The sequence below is a fragment of the Geospiza fortis genome, unplaced genomic scaffold (genome assembly GCF_000277835.1).
Source record: "Geospiza fortis unplaced genomic scaffold, GeoFor_1.0 scaffold167, whole genome shotgun sequence".
NCBI classification, from domain to species: Eukaryota; Metazoa; Chordata; class Aves; order Passeriformes; family Thraupidae; genus Geospiza; species Geospiza fortis.
The window spans coordinates 1,183,958-1,196,709 of record NW_005054355.1 but is presented as its reverse complement, the minus strand read 5'-3'; the positions used below and the strand labels follow the sequence as shown (position 1 = coordinate 1,196,709).

General features: G+C 40.5%; 1 protein-coding gene across 2 annotated transcripts in view; it reads left to right on the top strand.

Moving 5' to 3' along the window:
- Positions 1 to 3,241: 3,241 nt before the first annotated feature.
- The window catches only part of SEMA4D (semaphorin 4D), a 43,570-nt gene continuing 34,059 nt past the window's right edge, over positions 3,242 to 12,752 (top strand). For both annotated transcript variants that reach the window (XM_031059071.1, XM_005423571.2), the window contains exons 1-2: positions 3,242 to 3,307; positions 11,226 to 11,615. In XM_031059071.1, the coding sequence (XP_030914931.1) occupies positions 11,522 to 11,615 (94 nt within the window). In that variant the 5' untranslated portion in view covers positions 3,242 to 3,307; positions 11,226 to 11,521. The remainder of the gene's footprint in view (positions 3,308 to 11,225; positions 11,616 to 12,752) is intronic.

The window sequence follows — 12,752 nt, the reverse complement described above, 5'->3', positions numbered from 1 at the left end:
ATTAACAGGAAAGTTCTTAGTCACAGACGCAGTCTGTGAGCAGTTGTCTGTGGAGTCTTACTCATAGCTGTATACTGGCTTTATTGTGGCTTCCACATAAGCTTTTAAAATAATTTTTCTAAGAAAGGCAGTATGTATAGGTTGTGGTTGACTTGAAATAGAGGTAGCAAATATAGCTCTAGATTATCAGGGTCTTTATCTGGAAATGATATTTCAGTAAGGTCAGTGTATAGTGCTGTAGCACTAGAAATGTTCCCAAACTTAAAATTTGCCCCTATGGGCTCCCACAGAGACTTCCAAGTAAAGAAAATTTGTTCATAAGCTAGTTTTCTTGAGTTTCTTTTTTCTCCTCTTCATTTAGAATCACAAGGACCTGATTACAGCAGGCATGTGCTTGACTAGAAAATGAAAGAAATGCTCCTGATCTGGATGATAATTGATGTGCAGGAGGAAAAGTAGTACATTGTAGTTGTTCTTTGGATTTTTTTTTAAATGCAAGTAGGATATGACAGCCAGAAATGCTCTGTAATACATTAATGTAGTTTGGAATTTGACAGATTAGGAGCCCTTCAAATAAATAAAGTATATGCAAACACACATGTATGAAGGATTGTGGATCTTTTATGAAAAATTTCGTTAAGGTGACTATCCCTTTATTCTACATAATGTATTCCAGGCTGTCTTTCATTTGTAATCCAGTAGGTGTTTTCTTTAATCTTTGAAGACTTAGTCACAGTTGTCAAAATAATGAGCTATTCATGGTGTAATTTTTTCTCCCCAAGCTTAAGTAATCATTGCCAGAAGAAACAGTTTAGAGGGGTTTTTTTCACATAAGTTTAGACTTAAGTACTCTTAAAACCTGACAGGGTGTAAGTTTTAAGGATCTTCTGCAGTACCTGCTGTAAAGGATCACCTGTGAGGTTTGGGTCAAGCAAGAGCTCCTGAAGGATGTCTGCCAACCTGAGTGCTCACATAGATGTTTAATTTCATGCTCAAGTCCTAGTTGGATTAAAGGGCTTAATTATGTCATAGCTTCTGGCAAGCTGGGAGTAGTTTCTCGTGTGTAGCATGGCTACAGGTGATGTCTTGACAGGCAGGCGGTGGCACTGTGACCAAAGGAGAATGAGAGAATGAGCCCCTACTTGCAAACCACCCTTCACCTTAGCCCAGCCGCCCTCACACCCAGCCCCATGCCTGTGGGCTTCTCGGCCGGAAGTACTGGTGGTTACTGGCCCCTTCCCAAGGACCACACTGAGGAGGGATGGACTGCGTTTGGAGCAGAGTTCCTGAGCTGAGGTGCCACAGCTGGGAAGTCCTAGCAGCTCATCTGCCTCTTTCCATCTCCGTGGAGATCCAGAGGCTGTTTGAGAGGTGGCCTGACCTCCAGCCATCTGCCACCTGTCTTTCAGTCCCCAGTGACCTCAGATCACAGTTCAGAAACCTGGAACTATTTGCCGAGACTTGAAAACCTCCATGTCAGGCTGTTTAAAGTAAGCCAGGAAACTATACAGGTCAGCAATTTGCTGCTAGGCTTTTCAGAGGAGTTTCACACTTACTGTAGCTATTCATTTAGATGCAACTACTTTGTTACGGTGAAAGTGCTTGTACAAGCGATAGGCTGCTGGAAGCTCTTTCTGAAGAGAGGCAGAAGAGAATTTTTTTTCCCCTTAAGGTACCTGAAGCTAAAATAGATGATTATAGTTTGCTTTGGGAGCATAAGCTGTAGAGAAGGCATACTTGGATCTGAAAACTCCAGTAGTGGCTGTGTAGATTGATAGCCTCTTGTGGCAAGCAGGAATTTTTTGTAAATTTTACCTATTCACTTCAATACTGAGTAGCTAAAGGCATAGAGGTGATCTGGTGTAAGTTGATTTGTGGAGAGCTTCATAACTGATCAGATGATTTACAGCTTGTCTGCTCTAGTTTGTTTTCAACAGAATGAAAGGTGGATGGGGAATTTTTTACATCCAAAATAAGTCAGTTACATTCTGCTACTGTTTGTGAAAAGTAGCCCATTGGTAATAACATGGATGAATGTAATGGATTGTCGTGGTGTATCTTGTTCAAAAATGATTGTGGGGAGGATAAGACTACCTCGCCCTCTTTATATAGCCCGAAAGATACTGAAAATACTGTTTTGTAAGCAAAAGTGTGCTTGATTGTAGCTTTTTGATGCCTTTTACTATACTGGTAGCCACAAAACATGCACTGTTGAAGATCTCTGAAAAAGACCTTGTATAGGTTCACCCTTACAGACAGACCTGCAGTATTGAGCTGCTTCTTGTAATTGTCTCTAGGCTGTTTCTTTTGAGGCTTCTGTCTTCTGAGTCATTATAATCTTTTGGGACAAGAATGAAGCCTTCAGAAGTGTAGTGGAGACTTTATGTCAGGTGCACCATTTTACCACTTTGCATCTTTGGGAGCCTCTTTACTATTGGCTACAATGAAATCTACTTCAGACCGCCGGGTGACTTGCATTTAAAAAACACTATGCCTTCACATGGCTCAGCCTTCTAAAAGTGCTTTGATGAACATTAGGAAATACATATGCTAAATACAATCTGATGTAACAGTATTATGAGTCTGCATATTGGAAGCATGTAATGTAGAAGAGTCTTGGGATAAATGCTTTGTTGTGTTCAGTTGTGATTGCTTCAGAGTGGCCCACTCTTGACCTGTGATTACAGCAAAATAAATATGAGCTTGCTGGGTTTCGTTGTCAATATCCAGAGCCTCTTTCCTAAGCTGGTGCATAATGCAGTTCTTTAATAATGGAGGAAGGTGTTGGAACAGCTTTATATGAATTCAGTAAAGGTAGTTGTTTGTGGGGCTGGCTGGTGTCTAACCTCTCTCTAGTACATCCTGTACCAGCATGTGAGGGGTCCCAGACTCTTACCAATATCAGTAATTGCTACTGCAGTGCAAGTACTGAATAATTTTGTACTGGGTAGATATCAGCCAGCTTGGGATAGGAGAAACAAATTGAGTTTTAAAAGGGCTGATGTGTCTGCTTTTTGTCAGGTGTGCTTAATATTTTTTTTTTGTGTTAAGTGCAACATCGGGATCTTGGCTCATTGGATGCAAATGTACCAGTTCTGGTTTTTGTCAGGAATGCTCTACCCTGGAAATCTGGAAAACAAAAGCCAGACTTTTGAGGGAGGATTTATTAAGATTCCCATATCAGAACTTGCCCTTCAGAATTATGTGGTACTGATGTCAAAGTCTGTTTCTTACCTCTTTTCAGAAAGGACGTTTTTCTGGCTGCTTCCCAGCTCTGGAGTGTGCAGGAGGCTCCGAAGGGTGGCAGGTATGTACATTGAAACCAGAGGTACATCCCCACAGCAAGGGGGGCGTGTTGTGTTCGTGGTGACTCTGTTACAGGTGTCTTTGTTAGCAAAGCAAATAAATGTGCTTCAAGAATACTGGGGACTTAGTGCATACTGAGAAATATAAACCAGGATTGGATTATAAGTTTGATTTATTACGTTCTTTTGCTTCAAGACCAAAATATTTAGGAAACTTCCCAGGAAAGGACTTCTTTCACTCAGGAACATACTCTGTATTTACCTGGTTTTTAGTTACCACTAAAAGGTCATTCTCAGGGTTGCACCTTCCTGTGTTAGGTGTTTTGTATGTATAAAGGGGTACTGGGCTTGCTTTTGGAGATGTTTGACTCTGAAAGTGTTGCTGGACACATAGCATAGTTTTTTTTAAGGCACACATACCTGTTAATTTAGACATGCAGGTACTTTCACATGTGCCATTAGTTGCCAAGAGGCATCTTCAAATAACTTCAAATGACTCATTCAGTCCTATGAGCCCAAGAAAAAATGAGAAAGAAACGGAGCAACTCCACTATTTTTGATTGTGACAGTATGTTTAAGTAGTAGGAGAAGATGAACTTCAGGAACTTTATTTCTTGCTTGGTTTTAACTGCAACACTGTCACTGTCTCAACCCAGCTTTAGTATTTGGGAGTACCCAGTCAGGCAGAAAAGGGTCTTAGAACATGCCCAGGGCAGCTCTTGAATTCTGTGTTTGGGATAACTCGGCATCCAAGTTAGCTCTTTCCTGTTGCTCTTTGAAGTTGAATCCTATTCGTAGAGATCTACCCACAATAACCTTAAAAATAAGGATTTTAATCTGTCTCGTCATTTTTTTTTTCATGTATACTTTATCTTCGTGTAATCTTTGCCCACAGAAAAAGAACGTAGTACTAAAAGAACAGGAATGTGAGTTTAAAAAAAGTAGTGGATCTCTAGCAGTGTCCCTCTGAAGATAAATTCTCTTCTTTATGCACAAGCATTAGTTTCCTGAAGACTGCTTGATGACATATTTATCATGCAGAAACAGAAAATACTGATTTCTGGCCTAAAACTGGGAATTTGTTTCCTCAACATTTAAATTTTACCACTAGTGCACATCTTCCAGCAGGCTTTGTGGTAGAGATAAAGACCACACCAAATTGGTTTAGGAATATTCATCTAATTTGTAATCATCTAGCAACTACACAAAGTATTTTGGTTACAGTTCAAAAGGCAAATAATTCCATGCTCTACATGTATGTTAATCATAAAGGGCTACTGGTCTGCTAGTTTGAGGCTGTACCTTACCTTAGGAGAAGATGAATCCATATGTACTTTATAATAAAAAGATTTTAAATAATGATGTTTTCATGAGACTGTATAAAAATTCAGGTTTTTAAAAGGGTGAGAACTAAAGCACCCTTTCTTCACAAACTATGGTCTGAAATTCACAAACTATGTAAATAAAACTCAGCTGTCAAAAGTAATTTGTACACTTCTCACTTGTTGGAACCCAGGAAATTCCTCTGACTGCCCTGGAGGACTTGAGCCCCTGCCCAGGGGGCTCAGAGACCTTGGCACAGAGCCCAAGACCCCTGTGCCTTTGATTTTGCCCTTGGAAAAAACAATTACCAACCTTATATGAAGAATTACAAACCACAAAAGTTTAAGTAGAATGATAGTGAATTTATCACAGGGCAGAAAAATAGATTTTTTTGGCATTTTTAGCATGGGGGTTCAGGGGGCAAGATGGAGGAATCTGGGTGTGTCCAGCCTTTCTTCTTCTTCTTGGCCTCCATCTTCTGCTGTGATGTTGGCACTTTTAGATTGGTTTAGAGTAGGAGCTCACTGTCTAACATAGATGATAGGTATTGGAAAGTAATTGTGAATATTGTACATGTAGTTTTCAGTATAAAAAGATAACACCACCTCTGAGGGGGCAGACAGAGTGCCTCTGACTGTCTTCCTCAGTGGACCTTGGCAGGGCAGGAGAAGAAAAATTTTATAGATAAGATAAAATAAACAACCTTGAGACCGAGAAATGAGGAGTTCTGACTCCTTCTTCAAGTGCTGGGCTGGGAAAAGAGACTTTCTAATGTATCTTGGGGTCACTCTGACCAGTTAGAGTCCCAAGACTCACTGTGTAATCAAAATTACTTCAAATACAAATATTGCTAACTTTTCCTTGCAGTTTTGGAAACAAAATTGAAAAAGAAAAAAACAGGTTTAAGCAAAATCTCGTTGGATTTCTATGGTTTGTTTTTCAAGTATAGAGCCTTAGAATCTGTTCTAAAATAGGCATCAATAAATATTAAAGCAGGCTTGTATTCTGTTAAAGCTTCAAAAGAAAGTTATTTAGGGAGAACTTGGAATTTATGCTGACAGCTGAATACTTTAACTCACCCTTTTCTGCTGGCGGAAGCAATTCACTCATAAATTTGCCTGTCTCCACATATTGAGCTTCATATCCCTCATCATAGTAACTTAAAAGTTACTCCTTGCAAGTTTTGCAAATGTTGTCGGGTTTTTTGTTGTTTGTTTTCTTCTCTTTTTTTAATTATCTAAAAGTAATGGGGTAGGCTGCCTGGCAAACCTGCCATGGCATGGTTGTTTCACTTCTGGCAGTGGGAAGGAAGGTTGTCTGGCAATTAGTTTTTCTTTACTCTGAGGTCCTCTTTTGGCTGTCCCTGGACAATGAGTGATGTGACAGTGATTTTGTAGAGAGGTAGGGAAGTATGTACTTTAAAGGGCCTTCCTTTAAGGAAGGTGGTCTTTTGTCTGGCAGCCTCACTGGGGGGGCTGACATCGCCTGTGATCGTGGAGCTGTGCATTGCTCGTGTTGGGGAAGAAAAGTGGGTGATAGCAAGGGTGGGAGAATAAGTACAGAGTGAATGAGGGATTGCAGGGAGAGAGAAATGCTGTGGAGGAGAATAAAGTGCAATTCAAAAAGGGAGGAAAATCATGGAGGCACTCAGTATGGTTGGGGAATCATGAAGAGAGTGATGGAATTAGGCCAGAATGGCTAGTGCGCCTTTGGCTTTCTTCAAGGGAGAGGCTGGATCCTCTGTGATGGTAATCATTTCTTGGGAATCACAAGAGTCCTAGCTATGATGCTGACTGTTTCTGGTGTGTTAATAAATTCTCCTGGTTTTAACCTTCATATACAAAATAAAACTAGATCCACTTAGCAGTTTATGTAATACTGAGCCAAACTGAGAAGTTACACAATGCAACTAAGTGTTTATCAGAAGAAAAAATATTTCAAAACAAGCGTTGCAAAATTGGCCATTTCCTAGCTTTGAAATTCCAGAATCTGGCTAACTTGTGTGGTATTTGCTCATATAAGATACACACTTCAATCCAGCTGTACCATGCTGACTGAGGAAAGAGATGCTTCTGGGTTGCATTACTTATGAAAAAAACCTGGGTACTGGCAAGGGTTGTGAATTGACATCTCTGAAAGATGAAATTTTGTGTTCAGAAGTACTACTTTGTGTGTACTTTGCCTCTGTGTCCTGGAGGATGAGAAGGATGACAGTCTCCTTCCTATGATTAGCTTCTCACACTGCATGACTAGCATTTTGCATTTTTCCAGAAGGTGGACTAAAGCACTGCTTCTTTGATACCCAGTGACACAGGTGATGTGAGAGACAGATGGTTTCTGATCTTCATAACAGTCAGTATATGCCATTGCAACTCCCTGGTTTCAAAACTTGTGCTGGTATTCCTTGCTAGCAGTTATGCAGCCTGAAATTTTTCTAACAGCTTTGAATTTCTATACTTCAAGAGAGCAGAAGGTTGTTTCTACCTATTTCTCTTTCCATGCATTATAATTTTACATGTCAAGGGGAATGTTCACAGCTTTGAGCTTCCAGCTGTGATCTGCCAAACTGACAGGAGCTGCGTTGATTGCTTCTGCAGTTGCCCTGTTTTTAGTCACCATAAGCACAAGCATCACAGAAAACTGATTTTGTACCATTTCATCATTGCATGTTACATCGCTGATGCAAAACATCAGAGTCCCTAAATTATGGATTTACTGATAATTTACCTGAGAAAATTTTTAACAGTTCTACAGAAATGTAGGCCTGTGGTCATTTTAATCAGAATTTAATTATGTAGCCAACTGTTTCAGGTTTCTTTCTCTGTTACTTCTTCAGTGTACTTGTTTCCAAGCAAATTGTGGCTTATTTTTTTGGGACTAATGCTCAAAGTATTAGGAGACCTAACTTTTCAGAAATTCAAAGCACTCAGATCTAATGAAAGCTGGTGAACGCTGATGGAACCGAGTTAATCTGGAAATGAGGCCATTGTCTAGGCCTTTTAATTTTTTTTTTTTTTTACTTTTCTTTCTTGTATGACTTGTGTTATGTAAAAAGAGGCTCATATTAGATTATGAATGGCCTCTCAGTGGATGTCAGTGAAGGACTTACTCCAGATAATTTTCAGCACAGTGAAGGGAGGGGCAGGGGAGAGTAACTAAATTGGAGGCTAAATTAAAGGACAAGGTTCTGAGTGCATTTTCATCTCTATTTCAGTTACAGAAATAAGAACAAAGTGGGTCTTGCACAATTGGGCTGCTCACTGTAGTCATTTTGTAACATGCAAAATGTTGCCCTAGATCAAGTAATGTCTGACAAGTCAAATTTATTAATGTGAAAAAGGACCTTTCTTGCAATCCTGTACAATAGGAATGAAATCACAGATTTCCATTTTGTATAGCTGAAATAATTCTCAGTCCACACGCAAAGCAGGCGTTAAAGGATCCAGCCAGACCCTTTGTTTCCTTCAAAAGATAATGCAATTTGTTTCAAGCTTCATTGTCATTTTGCATTTGCTGAGATAGGTGAGCTAGACTAGGAGTGTTAGGTGACTGTAGAAAACTCAGGATTTTCCTTTACTAGGGGCTTATATTTGCTAATTCTATTTGAAAGTCCAAAAAATTTACAGGACTTCAGAAGTCTCCTCTGGGGTTGTCTCTGTTGTATGGTATTGTACATAACTGGTAGCGTTAAGGTGTCCTGCCTGTATCTTTAAAAATAAATTTTAAAATTACAAAATAAAATCCAGAGTTAACAGGGAATTGATTTTTACATGCAGTCTTTTCAGTAACAAAAGGTAACATTAAGCAAAGGATTAACTGTGTTCAAACTGCTGTTTTCCTCCTTACATTTATCTTAAAATAAAATAGCTAAACTGCCTGGAACTCAATAATTGAACTGTTGTTTCCTTTTTAAACACTCTCCTGTAAAGCTGTTTGCTTGCCTCAGAATACGTCGTGCCTTGTAACTCAGATGAGTGGGCACTTTTTAATGTATTGGAGAGCAAAACCTGGAAATTGCTTGTATATGATGATAAATAGAAAGGATGAAAGATACAAAAAAGCCTATTAAGTTTAACTGAATACATTATTAAAACCCAAAACAATTAATACTACCTGCTACAAACAGTTGGATTTGATCCAAAGTGCTTACCAAGAGCAAAAAAAACCCAGAAAAAATATGAAGTTACAGGTTCAGCTTGAGCAAGTTAGTCTTCTGTGGATTTTTTTCTTAGTAGATATTTATAGAAATAAATGAGATTTCCAAATCTTTTAATCTTGCCTGTGATCATTTAGTAAAGCAGGTGTAAACACTTAGAATGTAGTTGCCCATCTTCTACTTGGCCACTTTACTTAAGATCCACTGGCTGCGCTTATTAGAGATTCCTTGCCTTTTCCTGCTTAAACCCAGGTCCTCCCAGAGGAATCTTGCTTGTGCTTAGAGATGTTGTTTCTCAGCTCTCCCGCAGTCTTTTTACCTCTGTGTTTTTCAGGTACTGGTCCCTTCCTTTTCAGTGTTACTAAGGATTTTGTAATCTTCTGTCATGGGCTGATGCTGGCTGGATGCCAGGCTCACACTCTGCTGCTCACTCACTCTCCTGAGCAGCTGGACAGGAGAGAGAAAATTTAAGGGTTAATGAGTAGAGATAAGGACTGGTAGAGATTTCTCATCTAATGTCATCATGGGTGAAGCAGGCTCTAATTAGAGATACAAATTGAAAACATTACTAACACAATTAGAGCAGGATAATGAGAAGTAAAAAAAGCCCTTAAAAACAACTTCCACCCCACCCCTCCCTCCTTCCCAAGCCCTACCTCCTTACCCACGTGGTGCAAGAGAACAGGGAATGGGGATTATGGTAAATTCATCAGCCATGGTTTATCCTGCTGCTCAGGGGGAGGAGTCATTCCCCAGCTGCACCGTGGGGTCCCTCCCATGGGAGACAGTTCTCCATGAACTTCTCTAATGTGAGTCCCTCTCAAGAGCAACAGCTCTCTGTGACCTGCTGCAATGTGTGTCTCTCCCATGGACACACAGTCCTCCCAAAACTGCTGCAGCATGGGGCACTCTTCCACAGGGTGCAGTCCTTCAAGGAGAGGCTGCTGCAGCAGGGGAGCAGGGCCCCTCTCTCCACCGTTCTCTCACGGGGTCACAGCTTCCTGTAGCATCCACCTGCTCCAGCCTGGGGCTCCTCCACGGGCTGTGGGTGGATCTCAGCATCCCCATGGACCTTCATGGGCTGCAGGGGCACAGCTGCTTCACCATGCGCTGCACCAGGGGCTGCAGGGGAATCCCAGCTCCGTACCTGGAGCACCTCCTGCTCCTACTTCACTGACCTTGGTGTCTGCAGGGCTTTTCCTCTCACATGTTCTCACTCTGGTCTTTTCTGCTCACAACTAAAAACTGTTCCACCAACTGTGTTTTGATTTCTTCTTAAGTATGTTATCACAGAGGCATTACCATCATTTGTAATTGGGGCAGCCTTGGCCAACAGCCCATCTGTCTTTGGAGCTGCCACAGGTTGACTCTGCTGGATGTGGTGCAAGCTTCTAGCAGATTCTTCCATGAGCCACTCGTCAAGCCCACCTGCTACCAAAACCAGGCTATGCAAAATCAATACACCTTCACTTGCCCTCCTGCTGGATAACCTCTAGGTATTACGGTCATCTTACATTGTAGTGTCTCGTACTAGAGTCACCTCAATGTCTCAGGCAGTGGTGGCATGGTGAAAATCTGGCATCTTGTGCTGTGCTGCAACGGACAACGTGTTTTTTTTCATCACCACCCCAAGTGTACAGGCCTCAAAACCTGTTTCTGATGAAGTAATTTATGGATGCACTCACTGCTTCTGGAGTCTTCACCTAGGAGTGGTTGTAGGAAGACAGAAGGAGTGGAGACTTCTGGAAGATGGTGTAGAAAACAGTGAACAGTTTTGTTTATCAGGACAGGCCTTTCGTGGTCTGAGAGGAATAGTTGACTTGAAGATAAAATGACTTTCACAGTACTTTCATGGTATTAGGAGTTTCACTGTTGAAGTGTTTTCTCTCTTAATTTTTATATGGAGTGCGTTAGCTCATCATTTCTGTAGTGTGTTTTTACCCCCTGCACACCACACACCTTGGCTGAATTAGTAACATTATAGGGAACCACTAAAAGAAGACTTCTGTAAGATCTCAAGTATGGGAGGTACAGCAGATTTTGTAACCATTCTTACTATTAATGCTGCACTTCTCATGTTCTTTGCTCTGTGATACTAGTGGTTTTTGTTATCTTTGTTTATTGTTTGTTAGAGAGGTAGGATTTTCTTTGACACACTGTTGAAAGAATAGACTAGAATAAAGTTTTGTGCATTAAACATAATTGACAATTCAAAGTATTTACACTTGGAATTCTAGATTCAAATGATTGCTTTCAATTATTGCCCATTTGCTATGTAATGGATGTCTTATTTTTAAGAGTATGATTTTCACCAATTAATATATTTTGTGTTCAAATTAAAATATGCAGACAGCTGTAGAAATACTGCAACATCAGTGCTATTTTCGGCAGTGTTTAGTTTGCTTTCTCTTCTATTTCTTGCTTCCCTCCTCTCTCCACAGCATCATTTATTTCTCTGGTGAAACAGAAGAATGCACTCAGTCACACTTCTCAGCAGCTCTGCAGCCTGTGGAGTGTGTGGGCAGTCTCTGTATGCAGCATCCTGGAAAATGTGCGTTCTCTTGAAGTGATCTGCTGAAAAGCACGTACTTGAACAGTTGCTCCAGCCTCCCTTGTGTTGCTCTCAAGAGCTGAAATGCCTGGTCTCTGATACTCCCTGGGGTCTCCATTTCATCTGACAAAGAAACGCTACCTGCTGCAGTTATCCACTGAACCCCGAAGAGCAGGGACACTGAAGATGGCTCTGTGTGCTTTTTATGCTGTTTGGGGTTTGTTGCTAGAAGTGGCAATAGCATTTGGCCCAGTGCCAAGGATCACTTGGGAACACAAAGGTAAGAGCAGAAATTTAAGTATTGTAACATGGGACATTGCCACATCCTCAGGATTTCTGTGGGATTTGAAGCTCCCTGAGGCTTTAGGTTCTTCCAGCCAACTTGCTGTGAATTGGTCAGGTGTTGCTGCTTTGCTCAGCTTATGAAATACGTAGGACCAGAATATTCAAAAGTCATTCAGGCACTGGGTTAACGGATTTTGGTTCCTTCAAGCAGCTTTGAAAACAGCTTTTGAAACAGAGGAGGAATTCCAAATTTGGCTTTCTCGGCTGAAGGATATTGCAACTGAAACTTGTTTCAAGAGAAAATCCCAGTAGGTGTATTTTGTTTTAAATAAATTATTTTTACCCAGAGTCCCGAATACATTAGCAAAATGCACCTCTCCAGCTAATAATCTGTTTTGACACCAAGCCGTCTTGAGCATTAAATAAATCAACAGACAAAAAAAAAATCAGCATTTGGCCCTCTTTCAACAGCATTTTATGGTGTCGATATGAAAGTCTTTCACAGAACAATGCTTTTCTTGCATTTGAAATTGCAGCATGTATTCATAATCTCCCAATGCAGTAATCAGAAGTCTGCAAATATAAGTGCAAAGAGAAGTAATGGAAATCAGGGGATCCCTAGCTTTTGGTTTAATAATTTAGCCTGGGTCTGAAAAGAACTTGAAAGCAAAGTCTATAGAGTAGTTATTTGTGAATATATGCATTTTTCCCTTTTTTCTGCTCCTAACCCCCATTACCCATGTGGCATGGATGCTTTAAGAGCTTTTGTCTTTCGGTCCTTCTTTAACGTAAGTAAGCATCAATTGATTACTTCCCCAAGTGTACAATAACTGAGTAAACCCAAATAAATGCATTGACTGTATAATGAAGCAATCTTAAATAAGGATGTTAAATTCTGGGCAGACATTCTGTAGGAAAAGATAGATGGAGATGAAGAATGTAGTAGGAATAAGCAGATTATGGGATGACTGTTTTTCTTGGTGGGTTAGTATAGCAGTTAGTGAGTTGCTAATGCAGCCTTTCAGAAAGGTGGCCTACACAAGGCTTGCAGTTCCTGCTTAGACTCCTTGATGCTTCTATCTTGTATTTAAAATTCGGCAAGTTGCTATTTAATGGTATGGTAAGGTACTGC